At 42.1% G+C, this 25,483-nt stretch overlaps 1 protein-coding gene across 1 annotated transcript in view; it reads left to right on the top strand.

The window, feature by feature from the left end:
- PAK5 (p21 (RAC1) activated kinase 5) overlaps positions 1-25,483 on the top strand; it is an 807,900-nt gene that overhangs the window by 742,878 nt on the left and 39,539 nt on the right. The window contains exon 7 of the mRNA XM_078649528.1: positions 13,636-13,761. Within this exon, the coding sequence (XP_078505654.1) occupies positions 13,636-13,761 (126 nt within the window). The remainder of the gene's footprint in view (positions 1-13,635; positions 13,762-25,483) is intronic.

Below are 25,483 nucleotides of genomic sequence, written 5' to 3'. Positions count from 1 at the left end.
CATTTGGTATAGAACTTATCCTTAGACTTATACTTGCGTCGACAGTATTTTCAACCACAATGGCTTTGGAATCGTAAGACTTGTTGTCTTAAGTTGTTTTCTACTGTGCTTTTGGGTACAGCACATGTGGCATATTCGTCAATAAAAAACAAAACAGTATCATCCTAATCTGTTCCAAATGTGGGGGCATCCTTGATCCATAACAACATATGTATATGAGGAGCACCTCTTGCTTGATACTCCTTTCTCCAAATCTCCAAAAGAAACCCACAACTTCTCCAAGAGGAAGATTTTTTTATTGCAGATAAAAGAAATCATAGCTTCAAATCTATGATTAAAATACCTGCATACATTAACAGGATCCAAAGAGCACAATTCTCCAGGTGTCTTGTATTCAATATTTTTTATATTGGAATTTCCCTCGCGAAGACATTCAAGTAAATCATCCCAAGCGTATTCAGCACAGCTTAGGGTAAGGAACCACGTAGGAGTTCCTAAGATCCTTAGCATACATTTAAGTTCTCCATGACGACGGTTCCAATATTCATTAGTGCCACGCTGACATGCCATCAGATTAATCAGCTGAGATTCTAAGTGATTATCCCTCTGGTGCACTTTATCCTTAACATCCTTTGCAGAAACATTTTGCAGATGTACTCCTGTTTTCAATATGTGGTTGACTGCATATGAAAATCCAGACAAGTCACTTTCAAACAAAAGATGAAATATATAAGGGATACATTGTCGAAATCTTGGATCTTCTGCATATAATCTTGTTGTTCGATATTCAGAAGCAGGAATCTGCACAGGTCATTCATCATATCATCCTCCTGTTGGAAACAACTGCAGAAAACAACGAGCTTCCAAGCACTCTTCCCATACACTCATGGGACTTCCCTTTGCTTTTTTCATTTGGAACAACTAAATAGTGTTCCTCATCACTTCTTTTGAATGAAGTGGATGTACATTGTAATGTTCATAGATATCTTCACTTCTTGACATGTCCACTTTTTCAATTTGTCCACTTGACGTTTCAGTATCTTCTGCTAAAAGTATTTCTTCTCCCATACAAAATCTTTTTTAGTACTCATTGTTTTTAATCAAATATACAGTTGCCTTTTGCACTTTCCTAACATCAACTAACTCCTGCCAGATTTTCTTATTCTTTGTAGGCACGCCATTATCTAGAATAACTAGTGGTTCATTTTCTACACACTCTACACCAATAGTTTCAATATTTTTCTTTAAATCTAGAGGTAAAAATACAACTCTTCCTTTTAATCTTCTATGTAAATCTGAAGGAGACAATTTACCTCTTTTAGGCTCCATACGAACAATAGCCTGAAACGGGTGCACACATTGAATGAGAATAGACTCATAGGTATTTAAATCTATGAGTTCTGGAGGAATAGCAACCAACTCTAGATTATTATGGACAGCTCATCTAATTTGTTATAACAATATTTACAAATACGCTGATCAGAACCTAAATCAAAACAATTCTCTACCAACAAATAAGTTGCAAATTCCTTCCACATATTATTATTTTGTCTTTGCCTTTTTAGATAAAGATCAACAGTCCTAGTCTGATTTTTATAGTGAGTTTGCCGACAACAAATACAAGACAAATTTGGCCTTTCACCGGAAATCACCTTAAACTTTGTAATTTAATCATCAAAATGTTTTGTACTAGTATGTTCCAGATTCTCTTCAACATGTTCTTCTATTCATGTATCAGTTTCTGCAGTCTCTTGTTCAGAACCAAAGTAACAAAACTCAATTTCATCACAAACCTTCTTCACATCTGATACTGATCCACGCGAAAGAGCATTGTTCAATTCATTTAACATTAGTGCTGAACTTTTGCATAATACAATCTTCTAACTAACTTCCGCATTTGAGTATTGCTAACATCCTGAAATGGTGAAAAACACTTTGACATACTTTTCTAGAAAGGCAAGCCAGAGAATGACCTTGCAAGCCAGTATTTTTTCTAACTCTGCAAGGGTCTGGTCCTTGCAACATCTTAATCTTTTGTTTAATACTTTTTTTTTTTACTATATTCTCGTAAAACATTACGTACAAGATCAATAGATTCTTGTCATACACTACAAATAACACTGCAATCCCAAGTGTACACTGGGGCTTTGGGACGTCTGCCTAGAACTTCATCAGCTATCACTTCTTCTGCATTTCTGGGAACCATTTTTTTCTTTGTCAATTGAACAACCATTTCTAACCTCATAAGCTCGACCACTGGTGTCAACTACATGCTTCAAATAATTGGTCTGAAGATAACTCTCTTCATTAAAGAAAGGCTCTGAACTTGAACTGTGTTTCCATTCCCCCCAAAAAACAGCACAAAAATTAGTTCAGTTAATTAATCTTTTTCTCTTACTTTTGGCCTTCATTACATGCATTGGTTAATCTAGTGATCAAATTCTATTTAAAACTAAAATGAATAGTTTCCTGTTTAACAATGGATTCAATATGCTTCTTTTTATAAAATAGTGCTCTCTTTTTATATTTCTTCATATATTTCATAAAATTATTTACTACCCTATTATAAAATATTTTTTGCGTATTTCTTTATACTGATTTTGTCTTCTTTTACCATATGTGGAATCTTTTGACTGAACATTTGCTTTTTTCCTTTCCTATTATTTTGATTTTTCTTCTCGTTGAAGCATTGTCAGTGGTTTCAACATTCTGAACATTCTTTCTGGGCCTAGAAAGATTTTTAAGAAATTCCTTAGCAGTCTTACCAGAAGATTTTGTCTTTTAGCCACATTATGTTGGTCATCCAATACTTGTTGTTTATTTTTCTTCAAGTAACTGTCCTTTAGCTCTCTTTTTCTCTTTCTTGATTTTTCTGACATGATAACTTTATTTTAATGATGATAAAAATATCTGTAAAAAATAAACATAAATATATGTATATTAATAACTTTATAAATTATATTTTTCTATTACTATACAAATACATTCTATATAGATACTGACAGAGGAATTGTAGACCTTAAATACAAGTGTCAAGGTGGTTGGACCACAACATTCACAGTGCATAGGAGTTTGAAGAAGCCCATGTCCTAAGGCCTGGCTTGCTGCATGAGTACATGGATACTGAATGAATGATTTGACTAGTACAAGGAGAGAAACTGGGTGAATTTATAACTGGTTGAGTTTTACTTTAGTGAATGGATTAGTACATAGTACTGAAAGAGTCACTATGGCATTGCAAGAGCAGTGGTTTGCTGCAGTGTAGGTATACTGACTGGGGAATTATATGCCTGAAACACAACTGTAAAGGTGATTACACCACTACATGCATAGAGCATAGGAGTTTAAAACAGTCCATGTCCTAAGACCTGTTTTTTTTGTTGAAAAAATGAAGAAATGTGCGCAGGGTGCATGGATGCGCCGTAAAAAAAATAAAAACAAAGCGCGGGCTCCTATGCTTGTTTAAAAATTAGCTACCTGGTGGGGCCAAATCCCAGAGTCTACAATATTAAATTTGATGGGGGTCCAGAGGGGCCCTGTAGCCCGGGGACCGCCATCCCTCGGTGCTACAAAATAAACGGGTGGGGGGCTCAAAGGTACTCCCCCAGTAAAATACCAGGGTAGGGAGGGCTTATAGGCCCCCTCCTGCCCCAGGGACCCCTACTCTTTGGAGCTTTAAATAAAATAGGTGTGAGGGCTCAAAGGTCCCTCTAAGCACAGGGGATAACCACCCTCCGGGGCTTTGTATATTGTGGGATGGGGGCCGTGTGGCCCCCATTCTGGCACAGTCGAGGGCCCTGGGGAACACCACTCCCCAGATCGGCTCCTGCTGTGTCTCGGGGTGCCTATCCCCGGGACACTGTTGTTTGCTATGGCAGAGTGGGAGTCAAGATCCAAGATCTGTCATAGCAAACTTCACGGCATATTAACAAGGGCCATTTCGCCGCATTTTTTAAAAAAAAGGCAAAAATGCAGTGAAAATGATATCGCTCTGTTTACTAGGCGACGCTAAGATGCATCAACGCATGTTAGCAGCCGATTTGGTAACGGCTCACCTCGCATCTCCAATGAGTTGCAATGTAGGCGTTCCCAGAGGCAAGGTAGGTTTTCCTATGACAACAGAACATGGAAGAGGGGAGTACGACAATAGCATTGTATTTACAAGGTAACCCTGCACTTGAGGAGCGATACAAAACTCTCGCTAGTTGCGGTTTATACAGGATCCTCACATGTGCTCTGAAGTAGACTTAAGCATGTTTAATATGGGAGGTGGATTGATACTTGAAAACTAGACAACAATAAACGTTTTTAAGCACTTACATGTCTGCAAACACATGAAGCACCCAAATACTTCTCTCATAATTTCCCCAAATGCACACTGACTCACAGTGTGATTCATGATAAATAACAGTGTCCCTTGCACTTTACTAAAAAGTATTTACTAGTCTGGAACAGGTGACATGACTGCACACATTCCACGGGGCAGATCTACAAGAAAGTGCTGCCGTGCAGCACCGCAAACCCTTTGGCTGCGCCACGCTGCAGCACTTTCAGAGCACAGGAATGCTACACATCTACAGTGATATGTCGCATTCCTGTGCTCTCCCCTGCGCTGCCGCAGAAATAGCTGCCATGTGCCGGCGCAGACACCCTTCCACCATGGTGCAAAGATGCCTGCGTCATGGGGAGATCGCTTTTGTGAAGGAAGGGGCCCCGGCTGTGAGAAGAGCGCATTCCTTAGTGGGACAGTTTGGTGAAGAAATATATATATTTAACCTTTGTTTTTACTCAAAAAACAAAGGTTAAAGTTATGTTATGTCAGTGACAGCATTAACATTTTGAAATGAATAAAACACAGACATTTACCAATTATATTTATTAGAGCTAACTATTACTTGTACCCCTGCCATGCATTGTTTATGACTGCACATATTACATCACTCATGACATGTTCTATTACATAATTTATGATATCACTGATGACAACATCTTGAATGACATCATTGTATCATTTACAACTTTCAACTGGACCTATGAGATAATAGCAGCTTTTGGAGAATGCCTCAAGACAAATGTAATTTTTCTTGCACAAGTCACATTCCTATAAAGAAGGTGGGAAATAATATTTGCAAGTTTGCACTGATTTTTTTTGATTTTTTTATCCTCATCCATGTTCCTGGTTTCTGACTGCCAAACAGCTGAAGAAGGTAGTGGGGCACATAGAGTATAGTCGTGCTGACTCAGTCGAAACTGGTTGGGAAGACCGGCGGATGGTGGTAACAGTTCCCATCAGCAACGCATGACTCATTCCCAACAAACCAACTATGTTGCTCAAGTGACAGGTGACACCAATAAGCCAGTTGTTATCATAGCTAATGCCAACAAATAGTTGGGCATTGCAGAGTGATCAAACCATGGCAGTGTAATCATCGGACCTGGGAAAGAAAAAAAAACCCCAAAAAAAACCCAGGTTCAGTGTGTCCAGTCCAACAAATGCCAAAAAGCTCTTTTATCTTTCTTCCCAGCCCTGGCAAGATCTAGTTTCGAAATCTGTAAGATAGAGGTACACCAATCATGGAACGTGGGGAGGAAGCATCCTTCCAATGTTTACAGATTTCTCTTCGAGCTGCCAGAATGGAGTAAATCAATAAGTTGTTTGCTGGACTTCGAGACTGATCAACAACTCCAAAAATAACCATGCAAAGATTAATCACAACATTTGAGCCAAAAGATGATGAAAGTTTGCTACTAATCGAGTCCCAAAAGATCTTCAGTTGGGGGCAGTCAAAGAACATATGAGTATCCAGGGCCTCTTTTAAACCACACCTTGGACAAGCCACAGGGCCATCCAGAGAGAACTTTGACAACCTCTGAGGGGAATAATATGCCCTATGTAGGGTAAAAAGATGATTTCTGCGCAGCCAAGCTGGTTTAACTAAATCCCAGAGAACCCTCCAAGAGAATAGCCAGAGATCTTTCACCTGCACGCCTGGCATTAATTCTCCCCACAGTAACTCTGGAAGAGGGAAGTTGACATCGATCTCCTCCAATATTAAATTGTACCACAATGAGATCTCTTTCTTTACTGGTGGTTTATCCATCAGAAGAGTTTCGAGTTCACAGCCTCCTCCTAGTGGCAAGTTTGTTCGTCGTGCAGATTGTGTGGTTGCCGCTTGAGCCCAACTCGATATTTGAAGATATTTAAATCTTGACATATTAGGCTCCACCTTATTTACTAGATACTCCCAAGGAAGCAAGGACCCTTCACCAAACAAGTCTCCCCAGGTTGATATTCCGGCTTCTCTGAGTGGGAGTGCTAGTACGTCACTCGCCCAGCTTGGAGCCAAGGGTAGATCCCAGATTGGAGATCTACTAGAATAGTACCCCAAATTAATTGTAGATCTAATCTTTGCCCAAGTTCTTGCCAGGCCATAAAGCACCTTCAGTTTTACTTTTTTTTTTAATTTGGGGTCTCCAAACTTGAAAAGGTAACCTGAGGGGCCAACTCCTTCACAGTGTAGGAGAGACGAGAACATATTGCCTACTCCCTCTTCTGTTGGTGTTTTGAGGAGCATGCGTGGGTGCGAGAGCTGAAACGCCCACGCATATATCTGTATATCGGGGCCCGCCAGACCACCCTTCTCCCTAAGGCGCCTGATCTTTTTCCAAGCTATCCTGGGATTTTTGTTTTTCCAGAGAAAAGAAGAGATTTCTCCCTGTAACTATGCCAGCAAAGAAGGGTCAAAGAAAAGTGGAATTGTATTAAACAAAAAAGAAACCTTTGGTAGGATTGACATCTTTACAAGATTCGCTCTTCCTAACAAAGACAAAGGGAGGTGTTGCCAAGATCTCATTAGCTTACGACACTCTTTTGCTATTGCTGCAAAATTTAAAGGGGCAATCTGACTACTGTCTTTAACGATGTTCAGCCCCAAGTAGCGCAGGTTTTCACTGAGATATTCATTAAAGCCTCTCGCTTCATCGTTCCAAGTCATAACCTCAGTTTTTGAGGCATTTACCTCGTAACCTGACACTTCCCCGAATTCCTGAGCTAATTTAATTGCTGTAGGAAATGCAGTACTGATATCCGAGGTCATTATCATGACATCGTCCGCATAAAGGGCCACCCTCTTTTCCCAATATCCATATAAGAAGGATTTGATGGTATTGTCCTCTCTTAATCTCTGTGCGAAGGGCTCTACATAGAGATCAAATAGGAGAGGGGATAGAGGGCAGCCCTGCCGTGTACCTCTAGTTATTACAAAGGGTTCAGACAAGGCCCCATTTACCAGCACTGAGGCTGATGGACAATTATACAGCAGTTTGACAGCCCTACGAAACCCCTCTCCCACGCCGAACTTTCTCAAGGCCCCCGACAGGAAAACCCAATTAAGCCTGTCAAAGGCCTTGGTAGCGTCCAACGTGAGGATGGACAAGGGCTTAGAATCCTTAACTGCTATGTCTATGGCACCTATGAGATCATAAGTGAGTTCATGCAACTGGTGACCCCTCACGAAGCCCTTCTGATTAAGATGTAAAATATCAGGGGCCACCTGGGCCAGCCTATTTGCTAAAAGGGATGTGAAGATTTTATAATCCGCGTTCAGGATTGATATGGGATGATATGACCCACAGCTATTAGCTGGTTTGCCTGGTTTCAAAATAAGCGTGATGGACGTGCCATTCCAGGATGTAGGTGGCAAGGCCCCATCCTGCAGTATATGATTAAAGATTATAACAAGGAAGGGCGATATTTCAGCCGCTAAATTCATATAAATTTCAGCTGGTAGGCCATCAGAGCCTGCTGCCTTGTTGCTCTTGCTTCACTGGATAGCTGATATAACCTCTTCCTCTGTGATCTCCCCATCGAAAAAAGCACTTTGTTCTAAAGAAAATGATGGAAGGGAGACACCGTCTAGCCATCTGTCTACAGTATCTAAGGTAATGTTCTTGTCCTCCTGATATATCTTTTTAAAGAAGTCCGTAAAGGCTATCCTAATTTCTGTATCTGAAGAGAGGGTACCATTGTTCGTAGTTACCGAGGCTTATCGGGCCTGGTCAATTTTGGTCTTCCAGGCCAGTAATTTACTGGCATTCTCCCCATATTCAAAATGGGATAATTTACTATTCTCCCATCTTTGGAGGATACGTTGATTTAAAACCGTGGCCATTTTTTCTTTCAGTGTGAGCAGGTTTTTCTGTAGGGGTATAAGATCTTGGTTTGAGATACTGTGAATGGCTTCTAATTCGGCTTGTACCCTAAGAAGATCGGTTTCAATAGATACGATTTCTTGGGTATAATGCTTTTGCGGAACGCGACCTTATTTTTAATTATCCCTCGCAGAGAGGCTTTGTATGCATCCCATACTGTACAATAGTTGGCTGAACCAATGTTTAGTTGCATGAACTCTCGAGTATCTGTTTTAATAGATAAGATATCATACAACGATGTAAGGAATGAACGGTCGAAAGACCAAGATCTAGAAGGTGATGTGTATAAACCGTGTAGAGATAATGCTACTGAGGAGTGGTCAGACAGGTGCGAGAGGAGGTATCTTATGTGTTTTACTGAATCGGCCAAGTTTCGACTAATTAGAAAAAAGTCGATTCTGGATTGATGCCGATATTTGAAATTTCTAAAAGAAAATCCTGGTTCCAACCCTGCTCTCACCCTCCATATGTCCATAAGGCCGTATTGACTCATGCAGTCAAGAAGAAAAGCTCTTGTTTTGGATAGAGTTAACTGCCTACTACTTGGGGATTTATCAAGCAAGGGGTCTAACACAATGTTAAAATCCCCTGCTATAATAATGGGCTCTGGGAAATTTAAGAGATGAGAAAATAATGATTCAAGAGCGGAAGAGTCATCTCGATTAGGCCCATAATAACCCGCGAGAGTCAGATGACTTCCACCCACATCTATAGATGTGAGCGCCCATCTTCCACCAGGATCAACCTCCTGTGAGATAATTCTTACTTTTAAGGGTTTTTTAAAAAGAATGGTTACCCCCCTTGTATTCGAAGTTTTGGAAGAGGATACAGAACTGTCAATCCACCTATTTTTCTTAACCACTTCGAGGATCTCAGCTTCGATTAAATGTGTTTCCTGGAGTATAATGACCTGCGCATCTATATCGCGCAAGTATTGCATGATCTTATTTGCTCTTGGCTTGGTGCGCAGGCCATTAACATTCCAGGAGAGAATCCGAAGGTTACACATGATTCAGAGACCCTGGCATTGCTGTAATTTCTCTGGATTCAATGCCACAAGAGTCAACACTTACTCCTACTTTTTTTGTTTTGAATCACTACCCATATTTTAAAATGAAAAAAGAATAGCCAAAAACCTAAACGTAAATGAGGAAATGTTATGTTTAATGTTATGGCAACGCCCTATATGCGGGTATTCCTGCATATAGTCTCAGGCGGTTGCAGATGATCCAAAACCAGGCGGCGCGGCTGGTCTTTAACCTTCCTAAATCCTCACATGTCACCCCCCTTCTGAAACTTTTACATTGGCTTCCGGTTCGGGAACGTATCCAATTCAAGCTTGCATCTATTACTTACCAGGCTCGATTGGGTACGGCCCCTGCATTTATTTCTTCGGAGATTATCCCCTACTTGCCAGCTAGGGAGCTCCGATCTTCTTCTCAATCCCTTCTGATGGTTCCCCGGTTTCGCCGGAAAAAGTGGGGGGGCTCAAAATTTGCGACCCTTGCCCCAACCCTTTGGAACTCATTACCCCTTGATCTTAGATCTTTAACCCCATATTCCCAGTTTCGAAAGAAACTTAAAGCCTACTTCTTCAGTAAAATTTTCATTTAATTCCCTGTTACCCGACCTCCCTTCCCTGTCTTTCCTGGAGATCTGCCAGTTACAGCGCCATGAAACCGCTGGTGTAAGAGCGCTATATAAGAATTTTTAAACTCAAACTCAAACTCAATGTCCACACCCCAGTGCCCCAATCTACCCCAATCCCACCCCTGAGGAACCCTTGTGCTATCTAACCGGAGCAAGTCCGGCTGATGGCACCCCCTCCCTCCCCAAGCTCCCTGCAGAGTGATACTCTTCTTTTTTTTTTTTTTTCTCTTTCTCTTTTGCCCTTTTCCCTTTTCCCTATTTTCTTTTCTTCCTTTTTCTTCCCCCTGAAGGTTATTTAGTGTATATTTTATTTTTATTTTTCTTCACTATTTTGTTTTTTCCCTTTTTATCCTTAGTCTTCTACTATGATTAAATTACTTTATTTCTACTACTTATATGAGCGAGGGTTCTACGTTCATAGTTCTCTTTTTATTAACGCTCTGTGGAAAGATTAGAGGGGTGCTACCAAGAGAAACCATCAGTAGTACAGGATAAAATTACTCTTTGATTAGCCTGTGGCCCCCTTTTTCCCACGATAGACAGCAGCAGCTCGTCTGCCGCCTGGACAGAACGAACGTTGAACATCTTGTTGTTAAACATGATCTTTAAAGCTGCTGGAAAGCCCATTTGTACCGTTGCACCCAGGTCACGAAATGCCTCCATCCTCCTTCCCAGCTCCCATTGTTTTTCCAAGGGGACCCTACATAGGTCGGATCGTATTTGAAAGGTGAATCCTTTGCAGGTAAGAGATTTTTGCCTTAGAGCTAAATTAAGGATCTGTTCTTTTAAAGTATAAGTATGAACGTTTATCAAGATCTTTCTAGGCTTGGTTTCCTTGGGGATTCCGCCTGAAGGGATCCCTGTGAATCCTTTGGACATCCTTAAGGAGCTCTTCTTCCGGCATGTCGAGGTTGAGGGACTGTTTTAACAACGGGATAATAAAACCTTTGATGTCCGAACCCTCACTTCCCTCTGGCACATTCAGGATTCTGATATTACAACGCCTAGCATTGTTCTCTAGTGATTCCATCCTCTCTGCTAGTGACAAATCTTCTCTCTTCAGTTTTGATATTTCAAGTTTAGTATCTTCTAGGTGTAAGGATAACCCACCCACTGTCTCTTCGAGAGCCTCCGTTCTTGCAGTGAGACCATCAATCTTGCTGTCAAGAGACTCACAGTAATTTCTGATCTCTCTCTGGATAGATGCGGACTCTTCAAAGCCTCTCTTTATGTCAGCTGACAGGCTTGAGAACCTAAGCTGTAGGGAAGCCATTGAAATGCTGGAGGGAGGGTCCAAAATTGGAGCCATGTGGCCGCTGGCTATTGGCATTTCTTCTGTAGTCGGAAGTATATCTAGGGGTGGTTATAGTGAGCAATCAGATTGATCTAAGTTTATATGCTCGGCAAGGATCTCGCCCTTATGGCCCTCCTGATCTCCTTCTGTACCCTTACTGGTAAATGAGGTTGAGGAAGAATTGACCACTAAAGGATACAAAGAACCCTGTTTAATGTTACTACAGGGGGAACAGCCGACTGCCTCGACTTCACCATTTTGGGCACACTGCTCACTCAAAGCTGCAGGGGATATAATGTGATTGTCTTGCTCAATGTGGCTTAAAGCTACAGTCTTCTCTGAGGCCTGCGGGAGTGGGGCCCCCTCCATATCCAAAGGTAGAAGGGAAACTGATGAGTCTTCCATACGAGGGAATTGAGGGATTGGCACGGAGACTAGCGGAGGTACAATGCTAAAAGATTCTAGAGAGCGTAACTGTTTCGGGGTCTCAAAAGGGTCAGGTCTGCCAAAAAGAAGGGGAAGGGTCACGTTCAGCTGGGAGATTATCTTGGACTAAGTCCAACACCTGGGGAACTACTTTGAAGAAAGAGCGAAGCAAGGGCGTAATCTTAGAGCTAGGTATAGGTGTTGGTTTAATTGCCTTTCTTCCCCTGTATGAGCGCTTGGCCTTAACCTCAGCTATTAGATATGAGGATGTTTTACTGAGGTTTACTGATGGTTTACTGAGTGCTTGGCTCCCTGATGTTGTAGAGATGCTCTGGGCGAAAACCCCCAGTTCCTGCTCCTGTTCCTGTTCCTGTTCCTGTTCTAAAAAAGGCTTAATGGATAGAGTTGCTGTCTGACTTTTTCTTCCCTTTTTTTGCGAGTAGATTTTACTCTATTGGCTTTACTGACTCCCCTTCTCTGCGTTCCTTTAAATATAGAGATTTCTGCATTAGAGGGGGTCGAAATTGATGTTTGGGCATGCAAACCCACTAAATACCTCCCTCCTCAGACCCCTTCACCTCACTCTCCAGCGCAGTAATATTTTCATCAGAATGCTCCCCTGGTGTTGCAGGTGTTGTAGGTGCTGCAAACGTTACGTCTGTTGCTTCTGGAACCTCAACCGATGACGATGCTGGAGCAGAAGCAGGCCCCTCACAATAAACGTCTCTCCAAATGCTCCGCAAAAGCCTTCCACGGCGGAGCTCCGGGGCGGCTCGGCGAAACAACCACACGCCTCCCGGCGCCCCCCTCTGTGGAAATTCTGAGGCTCCGGTACGAAGAGCTGCTGGGTCAGCCTGCGTGTTAGCCTGCACCCCGCCCCTAGGAGCGTAACACATTAGACCAACGCACTGCGGAGTAAATTGAGAAAAGACACGATGGGGTCAGCGCGGAAGGGTAAGAGTTTCTCACCACATTAACGCGCAAGCTAGAGAGCGGGCTCAACAGCAATCAAAATCGGCATTCATAAGTCATCTCTTCTGGACACTCTCTGCTGGGAGCTCGGGGCACGGAGCTTGAGTGCCGCGGCCGCTAACCTGCCGCCAGTTCCTCGTGACCCTTGCACTGATTTGTTGTCACAATGAAAATACCTGCCAACACTGTAATGAACTACATAAGGAAATTTCCATAAAGCACATGCTGCCAGCAATCAATGTGTATTTTAAAAACTTATAAGAAAAGACTGCTGTTTCAAATGCAATAACTTTATTGTTTGCTGATAAAAAGGACTGTGCTTTTAAAAACCAAGTTAAAAAATGGCAGTAGCGTCTGCAACACCTGTGGGCTGTATTTAAATGCACCGATATTTCTGCGCACTTTCAAGGTTGATAAAGCTGTAAAGACAGCCAAAACATGTTCCTGCTTTTGAAGCAAGTGCTGCTGAAAAAAAGAATGTCTCCATATCTCGAGTGTGGGCTCCTTTTGAATTGGAAGGGGAGTGTTTTTGATATATATAAATAAATAAATATAAATATATATATATATATATATATATATATATTATATTTATCAAAACACAAAGGTTAAAATAATGTTATAGTTAGGTGAATGTGTCAGTGACAACATTAACATTTTGAACTGAATAAAACACATAAATGTACCAGTTATATTTAGCATAGCTAACTATAACTTGTACCTCTGCCATTCATTGTTTATGACTGCACATATTAAATCACTCATGACATGTTCTATTACATAATTTATGACATCACTAATGACAACATCTTGAATGACATCATTATATAATTTACAACTTACAATTGGGCCTGAGAGATAATAACAGCTTTTGGAGTATGCCTCAAGACAAATGTAATTTTTCTTCCACAAGTCACATTCCTATAAAGAAGGTGGAACCACAATAGTTTCAATTACAACCTTTTTATGTTGCTAACAACAGTTCAAATGCTCAACCATGCAAGTTCACATACAAAGTGGAATCTCTACTATTGAATGTTTTATGTAATTTTGATTACATGTTTTTCTGTCTCCTTGTTTAGATAAAGTTGTCAGACTTTGGATTCTGCGCGCAAGTCTCCAAAGAGGTTCCCAAAAGGAAATCTTTGGTTGGAACACCATATTGGATGGCTCCAGAAGTTATATCAAGACTTCCCTACGGAACTGAGGTATGAAAGCAAGTGATCAGTAGATCATCGTGAGTTATGATTTCTTGTTCATCACTCTCCAACACATCAAACTTCTCAGCCACGTTCACTCTGAACAAGCACCTGTGTGGGTGTGTATATGTGTGTGTGTGCGGGTGTGTGTGTATATATATATATTCCCTGAAAAAAACAAAGGTTTCAGGGGCGTTATAGTTAGTTGGACATTTCGCTCGTACAAAACCATAGAAATTCCCCCATTATAGTTAGTTCAGCTAACTATATCTCGCGCGCCCGCAATGCACTGCTGATGACGTCACATTTTACATCACTCATGACATGGTCAGTGACATCACTCATGACATCACTGATGACATCTCAAATGACATCACTGATGATATCATCCAGTGAATATGTGTTTTTCTGAAAATTAATATGTTTTATATATGTATATCTCAAGGTCGATGGGAGAATAAATGGGTATATAAGTGTCTAAATGGATGATTATTTTGTAAAATTGATTGTATAACTGACTGATTAAGTGTATCTTAGTGAATACATGGGTTAGTGAGTAATGGTTGAATATGTAAATATCTGTATCAGTCTCTCACTGCGTATAAGTGGCTGCATGGGTTGGTGAGTAGCTACATGAGTGTCTATATGGGTTATTAGTTGGTTTTTTGAGTATCAGTATGAGTGTCTGTGTGGTTCGGTGGGGGTATTACTTAGTGCATAGATGCATGAATGAGTGTCTCACTGTTTGTATATGTTGAAGACAGCATGTCTGCAGGACTGTATGGGTGGATGAGTGTGTATATGGGTGTGTTAGTGAGTGAATGACTGTCTCAATAGTGTCTTTATGAGTAACTACATATGTTTTAAACTAGTAAATGTGAGTATTGGTGTCTGTAAGAGTGAGAGATTAGAAGAGTTCCTGTATAAATAAGTATGTGTTTCTATAAGTTACTGTTTAAGAGAGTAAGTATGTGTAAGTTTCTGTAGAAGTAAGTGTGGTGGTGTGTGTATACCTGTATATGCAGGTAAATGGATGTTTGATACTTTGCATGTGAGAATATGTGCGTGAGTAACTCTATGGATGAGTGTCGGTGTGTAACAGGTTGTATAGGTGTATGAGTACATATGCTGAGTGAGTACATGTATGAGTGACTGTATAGGACTGTTGGTGAATGAGTGGATGTGTGTGTAGATCTTGGAATTACTGAATAGGTTGTTGTAACTAGTATTAGAATGTCCATTGGTTTGAAAATGTTAATTTCTATTTTGAGTGTGTGTATCAAAGGTTATATTAGGGTGAGAGGAGGTCATCAGTGATGTCATCAGTGATGTCATTTGAGATGTCATGAGTGATGTCACTGACCATGTCATGAGTGATGTAATATGTGACGTCATCAGCAGTGCATTGTGGGCGCGCGAGTCATAGTTAGCTGAACTAACTATAAAGGGGGAATTTCTATGATTTTGTACGAGTGAAATGTCCAACTAACTATAACGCACCTTAAACCTATGTTTTTTTCAGTGAATTTCTATGTTTTTTAAATGCTAATTTCTAACTATAATGTGCCTTAAACCTATGGTTTTTTTCAGTGAATTTTAAAGTTTTTTTTAAATGCTAGTTTCTAACTATGCCTACAGAGGTAGGACATGTGAAGAAAGAAGAAAAAATGCACAGAAAGAAGCTAAATAAATGCAGAAAGAAGCAACAGAAGTCCATAAAGACGAAGAAAAGTGCAGGAAGAAGCAAGACGTGCAGAAAGAACAAACAGAGGAGCAGAAAGAGGCTTGTTGCAAAATCATCCTGTGCCCTCAACTTTTTCAGATGGGTACTGGGGGTAACCGACGGACTAACCAGGCCTAGAGCCAGTGCTATGCTAAAAGACACTTAGAATAGAGTGAAAACACCTACTTACACTAGGGAACACTATGCGTTGGGGTACCCCTGTGATTAGCACGACCTCCTCTGTAAGGCCCTAGTATGTAAAAGGGCAGGGGGATTAAAACTACCTTTAAGTCAGAGGTGCAGAAAGGCCCTGCCCCTCCATTCACCACTTTGCAAATGTGCCATGTGGCGCGTTTTAAGTTGGGGGATTAAGTCCCCTAGAATCCTGAGGATCCCTGGGATCCAACTAGCCCACCAGGTACCTCCAGTAAGCACCACAGAGCTGCGTTGCAGAGAGGTGTAAAAAGGGGCATGGCTTGGACAACCTCTCTGCAACGCAGGCCTCTGGCACTTACTGGAGGTACCTGGTGGCGCTTCTTGGACCCCAGGGGCCCTCTGGATTGAAGGAGACTTAATTCCCCAACTTAAAACGCGCCACGGAGTGTGTTTGCACATGTCACCTCAGACCGTACCCCCTCCCTTCACCACGGTGCAAACGCGCCTATGGCCCTGTGAGCAGGCCTAGGGGGTCAGGGTGTTTCTACCCTGACCCCTTTTCTTGTTTTACACCTTTGTTTTCTGTTTTCTTGTGCCTCGGTTACAAAGGCACAAGATAGCTGCCAACACTTCCTGGTTTGGAGTGTTGACAGCCAATTAGAATGCAGCTCGTGATCGGTAGGGTGCGTGGAACCACTGCGCCTCTAAATATTGAAAGTTTTATTTTTTAATTTTCTCAGCAATTACTGAACTGATTTACACCATTTAAGAAAAACTGTTCTTTCTGAGGCAAGGGCTACCTTTATGCCAAACCTGGTGTAATTTCGTTCAGCAGTTCGAGCTATAGCCGTGTCTAAAGTTTCCTATGGGAAATGCATTTTTTGTCCATTTCTTTCAATTTCTCAGGAAGTACTGAACGGATTTACACCATTAACAAAACAAGTTCTTTATTTATTTATTTATGAAATTTGTAAAGCACAACAAATGCCCAAGGGCGTCTCGGCGCTGTGAACGTGGCAGAAGATGGGGGAGTTATTGATTGAACAGCCAGGTTTTTATTCTCCTCCTGAAAGCTAACAGAGTGGGACTGGATCGAGTATCTAAATCAAGAGAGTTCCAAAGTTTGGCTGTGGAAACAGTGAAACGTCGATCGCCCCAGGAAGCCGTTTTGGTGCGCGGTACGGACATCATAAGGGCGTTGGAAGATCGTAATGGTCGGTTGGGGACATGGAAGGCTAAGGAGTTAAGAAGGAATCGGGGTCCTAGCTTGCGTGAGGCTTTATAAGCCTTGCATAGAGCCTTGAATTTGATACGGTTTTTTACTGCAAGCCAGTGGTAACTTTTGATGACATGGGCGATGGGTTTGAACCTGGGAGTTCCCGAGAGCATTCTTGCCGCCGCGTTCTGCACCGACTGTAGTTTGCGGATAACTTGTTGCTGGGCATTGATAAAAAGTCTGTTGCAATAATCCAGAGAGGACATTACAAAAGCTGTGACCAATGTTTTTCCTGAGTTGGGGGGGAGAAAAGGGAGGATTTTTTTAATGGTTTTCAGTTTGTAAAAAGAGGATGAAACAATGGTATTGGCATGAGCGGCAAAGGTGAGTTTGTCGTCAAGTACTATGCCTAGGTTCCTAACCTTGGTAACAGGGTTGGGCGGGGGACCTAGCTCTGTGGGCCACCAGGAATTAGGCCAGGTCGGGCTGAGCTTGCTAAAGATCATAACTTCAGTTTTTTCGGAATTCAATTTTAAACAATTTGTAGCCATCCAATCGCTGATGGCGATCATGCCATGCTGGTAGTTAGCTGCTATTTCCTGTCCATTGTTTTTTTATGGTCAGGACCAACTGGGTGTCGTCCGCGTTGGATGTAAGGCTCATCCCGTGAGACTTGATGACTCTTGCTAAGTCAGTTACGTAAACATTAAATAGCGTTGGGCTCAGGGATGAGCCCTGTGGGACGCCACATGGTAGTGTCTTCTGGGCAGATCTGAAGTTTCCTAGCGTGACTGTCTGGGTGCGGTTTGAGAGAAATGATGAAAGAAGGTCACTGGCTTTATCCTGGACGCCTATGCTGTTGACACGGTCGATCAGGGTTTTGTGGTCGACTGTGTCAAAAGCAGCGGATAGATCCAATATGATGAGCACAGCCGTGCCTCCTTGGTCTAAAATGGCTCTTATTTCGTCTGCCGCTTTGATCAGGGCTGTCTCTGTACTGTGATACTTATGGAAACCAAATTGTGTATCATCCAGGAGATGGTGATTTTCGATGTATTGTGAAATTTGTGTATTCATGGATTTTTTGACTAGTTTAGCTGCGAAAGGTAAACTGGCAATCGTTCTGTAGTTTTTAGTGTCTTCTGCATCCAAGTGGGGTTTTTTCAGGAGAGGTTTGACAAGGGTGTTTTTCCAGATATCGGGGTAGATGCCTGTGCGAAACATGGAGTTAAATATTTCTGCTAGTGGAGGAGCTATGATGTCAGCCGCCAGAAGGAGGCTGGTGGGAGGGCATGGATCATTAGCAGATCCAGATTTGACGGAAGTCATAACTGTAGTGACCTCCATGGCCGTGATCCTTTGGAACTGATTGAATGTGGGCCTAGAGTCGCTTGTGAGTTGCGAGGATGCAGATTCTGTAGAGCGATCTGAAAAATTGATATATATATTATTGACTTTATCGAAAAAATAGGTGGCTAGGTTGTTACAGAAGGCTTGCGAGGGTGCTGGGACAGTCAGAGAGGGTAGATGTGAAAGTTTAGAAACAACCTGGAAGAGTTGTTTATTAGAGTTGTTTGATTTTTCAATCAGATTAGAGTAATGTAGGCTTTTTTCTTGGTGAAACATGGCTTTATATTTTCTAAGTTCTTGTTTGTAGAGAAATTTCTCGTTGGAGGAATAGGTTTTTATCCAGTGTCTCTCTCGGTTTCTACATAACTGTTTTTGTTCCCTGAGGGCACTGGTGAACCAAGGGGCAGAGGGGGAGTTGCGATTTTTGGACTGGGATTTTATTGGAACTAGTTTGTCAATGACGGTGGTTAGCCAGTGGGTGTAGTCTTTGGCAGCTAAACTAGGGTCTGTGGGGAATTTAGGTTGTAATTTTGGCAAGAGATCCTTAAGTTGTTGATTATCAAGATCTTTCCAAGATTTGAACGATTTAGGTGTTCCTTTTGTGGTGATGGGGTGTGATGGGGAGTCCGAAGGGATTTCAAATAATATAGCGTGGTGATCTGACCAGGCAAGGGGCAGAACCTCTTTCAGCTTAATGTTTTTGATGTTGGTGAATAGCCCATCTAAGGTGTGGCCCGCTTCATGGGTGCTACTTGGAACCAATTGGGTGAAGCCTAGTGCCTCTAGTTCTGATAGGAGGGTGTATGAGTCTTTATCTGTGGAATTTTCTACGGAGAAGTTAAAATCACCTAGAATGATGGTAGAATTGTCAGTGGCTAGGGATTCTGCCATATCAATGAAGGTGGTTAGGAACTGAGTTTTGCCATCAGGTGGACGGTAGAGTAGGATACCCTTGAGGCATTGGGAGGGGCCGAGGGCTATGGAGAAGTGTAGTGCCTCGCAGGTAGTAAGGGGGACTGGGTTTATAACGGTTTTAAAAATGCTACGATAGATTATAGCAATTCCTCCCCCAGTTTTTAAAACTCGGTCTTGCCTTAGGATGTTGTAGCCTTCTGGGACAGCCACTAGGAGATCGGGTTCTGAGGATGGATTGGTCCAGGTTTCCGTGATGAAGAGAAGATCTAGATTATGGGAGATAATTAGATCAGCGGTTTTCTCTTTATGCTTTCCCAAGGACCTGGCATTGATGAGGGCTGCTACAATGTTGGATATTGTTTTATGTTTTAGAGGTGGAGGGGGTGCAGCGTGGGAGTTTATGTCGCTCTGTAGTTTGAAGAGACAGTGAGAGGATACTTTAGTAATGTAGGACCGATCGTAGAAGGAGAAACAGGTATTGGGGCATTTGGCAGGGGGTCTTAGGTTGAGTAAGGCCGTGTGAGAGTAATGGTGCCTGATTGTATCATTATTTGGACCATAAGGTATGGCCGTGGGCACGGGCCAGGCGCGCACGGGCGCAGAAGGGCTTGCCTTTGGCATGCCGCTGCACGCCCGCTTGCTCTGTGCCCTTTGTAGTATGGGGAGCCTCAGCGACTGGTGTGCTAACTCCGGCATCCGCCGGAAGTGCTGCAGAAGCTCCCATGTCAGCCCTCCGAGCAATCGGCACAGGCCGTGTCGGACCGGAGCTTAGGGAGGAGACTGCGGGTGGAATTCAGGTAGGAACAGTAATCACAATAATAATTTCAAGTGCAACAGTGGGTTAAAAGATTAAAAAGCTACTGGCGGCGAGTCTATTAAATCAGGCTGCGCGCCTTCAGTGCAGTGAGGTAAAAGCGGCGATCGCAATGATAAGCAGTAAATGTCACATGAACTAAACAGGATTAAAAAGCAGTGGCGGCAACTCTAGCAATTCAGGCTGCACGCGTTCACCGCGATTGTCCCTGCGCTGTGCCCTTTGTAGTGTGGGGAGCCTCAGTGACTGGTGTGCTAACTCCGGCATCCGCCGGAAGTGCTGCAGAAGCTCCCGTGTCAGCCCTCCGAGCAATCGGCACAGGCCGTGTCGGACCGGGGCTTAGGGAGGAGACTGCGGGTGGAATTCAGGTAGGAACAGTAATCACAATAATAATTTCAAGTGCAACAGTGGGTTAAAAGATTAAAAAGCTACTGGCGGCAAGTCTATTAAATCAGGCTGCGCGCGTTCTGAACCAAGGGCTACTTTTTTGCCAAATGTGGTGTAATTCCGTTCAGCAGTTCGGGCTGTAGCCGTGTCTAAAGTTTCCTATTGGAATTAACGTGGAGAAAACACATTTTGGGGCCCCCCTCTTTTCTCAGCCCCACTTGCCGAATCACCCCGAAACTTTCAAGATAGAAGCGGACCGGAGCGCACCACCAGTTTTTACCATTTCTTGAAGATTCGTCAACTGGCGCCAAAGTTCTTGGGAAAAGAAAAAACGCCTTTTGAATAGAAACAAGGTCCTAACTATAACTACATACTGGCGACCACCAGTAGGTAATATATATATATATCTCGATAATGAGAACGGGTACTAAACCTGGTAGGATGTACGGTTTTTAATGTTGGGACCAAAGACCCTATTTGGTAAATAGTGGACAAGCATTGTCTCACTGATGCATTAACGTGTATAATATAAGATCAAGTTTTCAATGAGCTTTTGTTCACCATTCGTTAATGCAAGAAGTTTAAATGCTGTATTTCATGCACTTTAAAATGGCGCCTGTTTTAGCAAGGTTCTACCGATGATATGTAGATCACAGTCCTATTTCTGTATCCATGTTGTTTCACTTTGCTGGCGCAGAAAATGTTGATGATCCTTCGTTTAAAAATCAGTGTTGCAGTACCGCCAGGTATCAGTGAGCAAGGGCACGGACGTGCCCGAAACGCGTCTGACGACATGCACCTTTTTATGCACTAAATAAAGCAGCATAAATTTAAAGACCGACTCTGGCGTATCTTTGTGGTCAGCGTACCTGTCTGTGCATGAAGCACCTTAGAGGCAAGTTGGGGTTCGTTTATATCGGGATTTGGTCGGTTCCCGAATCACGCAGACCCCTCCACCATCAAGTTGGCTGACTAAAATACGGACCCGTTTGGAGTTCCTGTTTCGTTTGGAGCAACGGATGTCAGCCCCCTGCACGTCACGGAATTACGAACAACTCGACACCAGGACGTCGCAGCCGAGGAGTTAGTCGGAGGACGGACCCCGGCGGCAACGGTAACGGTGAGAGATAAAATTGTGAGGCACACATGCAGGTTGGGGAGGCGCCCGAAGAGTCGGCATTGGGGTAATTGAACTATACGAGACACCCCTTCTGCTAATATTTTGCAAATAATATCATTGGTGAAGCAATGTCGGAAGAACTGGAAAGAGAAGCAGCTTTTGATGCCCTGTTTTTGAATTTGCCTAAAGTTGGTCAGGAAAGCAATACAAGTCATAAAAAAACGGATACCAACGAGAACCCTGATGTGAAAACATTATTGAAAGGACTAGAAAAAAAATAGCAGGGGAGAACTCACCAAATGGTGGGAAATCAGATCACTCGAGAAGTACCATGAAGTGGGGAGAGTGCGCATCATGCTTGTACCGAGCTTTGAGAACCCTAACCCGCTGTTATTGAAAGCCTGGGCTGAGAGTAATCTGGAGGCTTAAATGCGTTTAGTTTGCCTGCTAGTTGAATATGCTAAGATAGACCGGCAAACCAATTTGGAAGAGGTTGCTCGTATCACTAAGGAATTAGAGAAAGAACAATACAACAAAGACCGGGCTTATATTGATAAAACCATCAAAGAGATGAAGGAACGCCTCAAAAAACAAGAAGAGGTAATTAAAACGAGAAAAGCTTACAAATTCGCTCGTGACCAACAAGATTACAAGCTTGGTCAGATATATACATTTGCCCGTAAGTTTGATCATCGGCGTAGACAAAGAGCAACAAACATACCGAACACTAGAAGACCGACACCTAATGCTACAGCGGGAAACGAGTCCTCTGTGTCTGGGTCAGAGACCAGCCTAGTGCCCAGCAACAATGTGTCAGATGAGAGTGTCCCAGGTTCAAAACGAGGGGATATGGGGCACTTGACGTTAGCGGAAGAAATCAAATATATCCGCATGCAAAGGAAATCCACCTTGCGTCCGAGGACTCAACAACAAAATCAAAGCAGAGGAAAAATGCAAGAAGAAGACAGCGACGCAGGTGCGCCTCAACAAAAGGAAGGCAAAAGAAAAAGCGATTTTGGAGAAACAACAAGTAGTCGATGATAACACTATCATTAACTTAACCGAAATCGACCTCACAACAGCAGAAAAACAACTACTTTCATTGGGACTCTCCTATTGCCCTGAGAGCAATTTTAACTACTGCAACACAAGGGTAGACATTTTTAAATGTATCCGAAAAAATAAATAAAAAAAATACTACGCCATCAAAACTGGCTTGGAAATGTTTGTTTTGGGATAAAGACAAAACAGACACCTTTAGTGGACTCCAAGCTAAGGATGTGGGGCTAATGCGGGCCTTACATGATTTACGTGGAGATATAGACACCCAGAGCAGTACGCAAGAAATAGCAAACCAAGAAGGGATTACAATAGGGGAGCCTTCCTGCAGTCCTTTCAAGCCTCCATCAACTTTCATCCCCAATATGCCTAGAGACGGTATCGATGTATATGCAGATAGGGTGATCGAGGAACTTAAGATATTGCAACACAAAACGGCGAAATCACACAAGTTGCCCTCTTATGAAATGAGACAATATACAGCTTTAATGAACAAATTGAAGAACAACAAAGATATCATTATCAGACAGTCCGACAAGGGCGGCGACATTGTGATCTGGAGTAGAAACGAGTACATTGAGGAGGCAAATCGGCATTTAAGCGATCAAACATGTTATCTGCAAATTGACATGGCTGAAGGTAAAATTATTCAAGAAATGTATCGCAAAGAACTATACAAATGGAAACGGGATGGGCTCATCTCGAAAGACGAACTGAAATTTCTTAATAAAGAATTTCCCGTCCTTCCTAATATGTACTCTATTCCTAAGGTGCACAAACAACAAGCACCTGTACAAGGGAGACCGATTGTATCTGCTATCAACAGTATTTTTGAAAACACGTCTAAATACATCGATCATTACTTACAAGAGTTTGTGACATCATTGCCAGCTTACATCAAGGATACGAGAGAATTCTTATATAACATCAACCAGTGTGGGTGGTCGGATGACCTCCTTTTGATAACTATGGACATATCCCCACCGTATTCCAGTATAGCCCACACAGATGGGATAAGAGCAATGCAATTCTTTCTCGATAAACGCCCTGTTGAAATGTATCAGCATAATCAGATGTTGATCAAAATGGTGGAGAAATGCCTTAACAACAATGTGTTTCTTTTTAACAACAAGATATATAAACAACTAAGGGGCGTGACCATGGGTGCGTGTTTCTCCCCCAGCTACGCGGGGCTCCACGTGGGCTGGTGGGAGGAACACACACTCAGGGGACATCTTGTGGACTATTGGTCCAATAATGTCGTCAAATACTGGAGATACATTGATGACGTTTTTGTTATTTGGCGTGGGACTGTGGCACAGACCAATGAATTTGTTAAAGCCATCAATAGTAACAATTTGAATTTGTGTTTTACAGCCAACATAAGCCCCAAGGAAGCCAATTTCCTAGATGTACATGTAGAAATCCAGGATAACAAGATACTTACCAGTTTGTTTCGTAAAACCACTTCAGGAAACACGATTTTACATGCAGGTAGCTTCCATCCCCATCACACCATCAAAAGTATCCCATATGGGGAATTTCTCAGAATCCATAGAACCTGCAACACACCAGAACTTAGAGATTTCCACCAAAGAGAAACCAAAACTCGACTCATGGCAAGAGGCTACAATAGCAATAGCCTAGATAAGACAATGTGAAAAGCAAACAGCCTAAATCGCCTCGAACTGTTAGATCCCAAAAGAGTCAGTATAGAAATCTCCAATAAGAAGCAGGAGAGTGGAGCTTTAAGGCTGATAACTGGCTACAGCAGACAATGGCGCCAAATTGCTAAAATAGTAAGACAGCAATGGCCAATAGCTATGACAGATCATGTATTAAAAGAAGTTTTACCTGAGACCCCTAAGGTCACCTTTAGACGGGCATACAGCATGCACAACGATTTGGTCAAAAATAGCCCTGAGATGGTATCCAAAACAGATTGGCTATCGCCACGGAAAGGATTTTTCCGTTGCAGTTCCTGTCGGGCCTGCAAATTTGGGGTTAACACTTCCACCTATGTTACCCCATTTGATACCACCCCAATTACCATCAAAGGACATTTTACTTGCCGAACTGGATGATGTCATCAGTGATGTCATTTGAGATGTCATCAGTGATGTCACTGACCATGTCATGAATGATCTAATATGTGACATCATCAGCAGTGGATTGCGGGTGCGCGATATATACTTAGTACAACTAACTATATAGGAGCAATTTCAATGGTTTTGTATGAGTAAAATGTCCAGCTAACTATAACACCACTAAAACTTATAGTTTTTTGAGTGAATTTCAAAGGTTTTGTAAAAGCTAATTCCTAACTATATAACTCCTGAAACCTATGGTTTTTTCAGTGAATTTCAAAGGTTTTTTTAAATGCTAATTCCTAACTATATAAGGCCTCAAACCTATGGTTTTTCCAGTGAATTTCAAAGGTTTTTTTAATGCTAATTCCTAACTATATAAGGCCTGAAACCTATGGTTTGTTCAGTGAATTTCAAAGGTTTTTTAAATGCTAATTCCTAACTATATTAGGCCTGAAACCTATGGTTTTTTCAGTGAATTTCAAAGGTTTTTTAAATGCTAATTATATTAGCGGATAACGTTTAAATATATTAATATCCTAGTGGGACCACCTGAGCAGCCCTGGGGGGTCAGGGTGTTTCTACCCTGCCCCCTTTTTGTGTTCTACACGTTTGTTTTTCTGCTTTCTTGTGCCTAATTCCTAACTATATAAGGCCTGAAACCTATGTTTTTTTCAGTGAATTTGCATGGTTTTTTAAATGCTAATTCCTAACTATATAAGGCCTGAAACCTATGTTTTTTTCATTGAATTTGCAAGGTTTTTTAAATGCTAATTCCTAACTATATAAGGCCTGAAACCTATGTTTTTTTCAGTGAATTTGCAAGGTTTTTTTAAATGCTAATTCCTAACTATATAAGGCCTGAAACCTATGGTTTTTTCAGTGGATTTTAAAGGTTTTTTAA

Source organism: Lissotriton helveticus, chromosome 6 (assembly GCF_964261635.1).
Source record: "Lissotriton helveticus chromosome 6, aLisHel1.1, whole genome shotgun sequence".
In the NCBI taxonomy this organism is placed as follows: Eukaryota; Metazoa; Chordata; class Amphibia; order Caudata; family Salamandridae; genus Lissotriton; species Lissotriton helveticus.
This window is presented reverse-complemented; position numbering and strand designations above follow the sequence as displayed.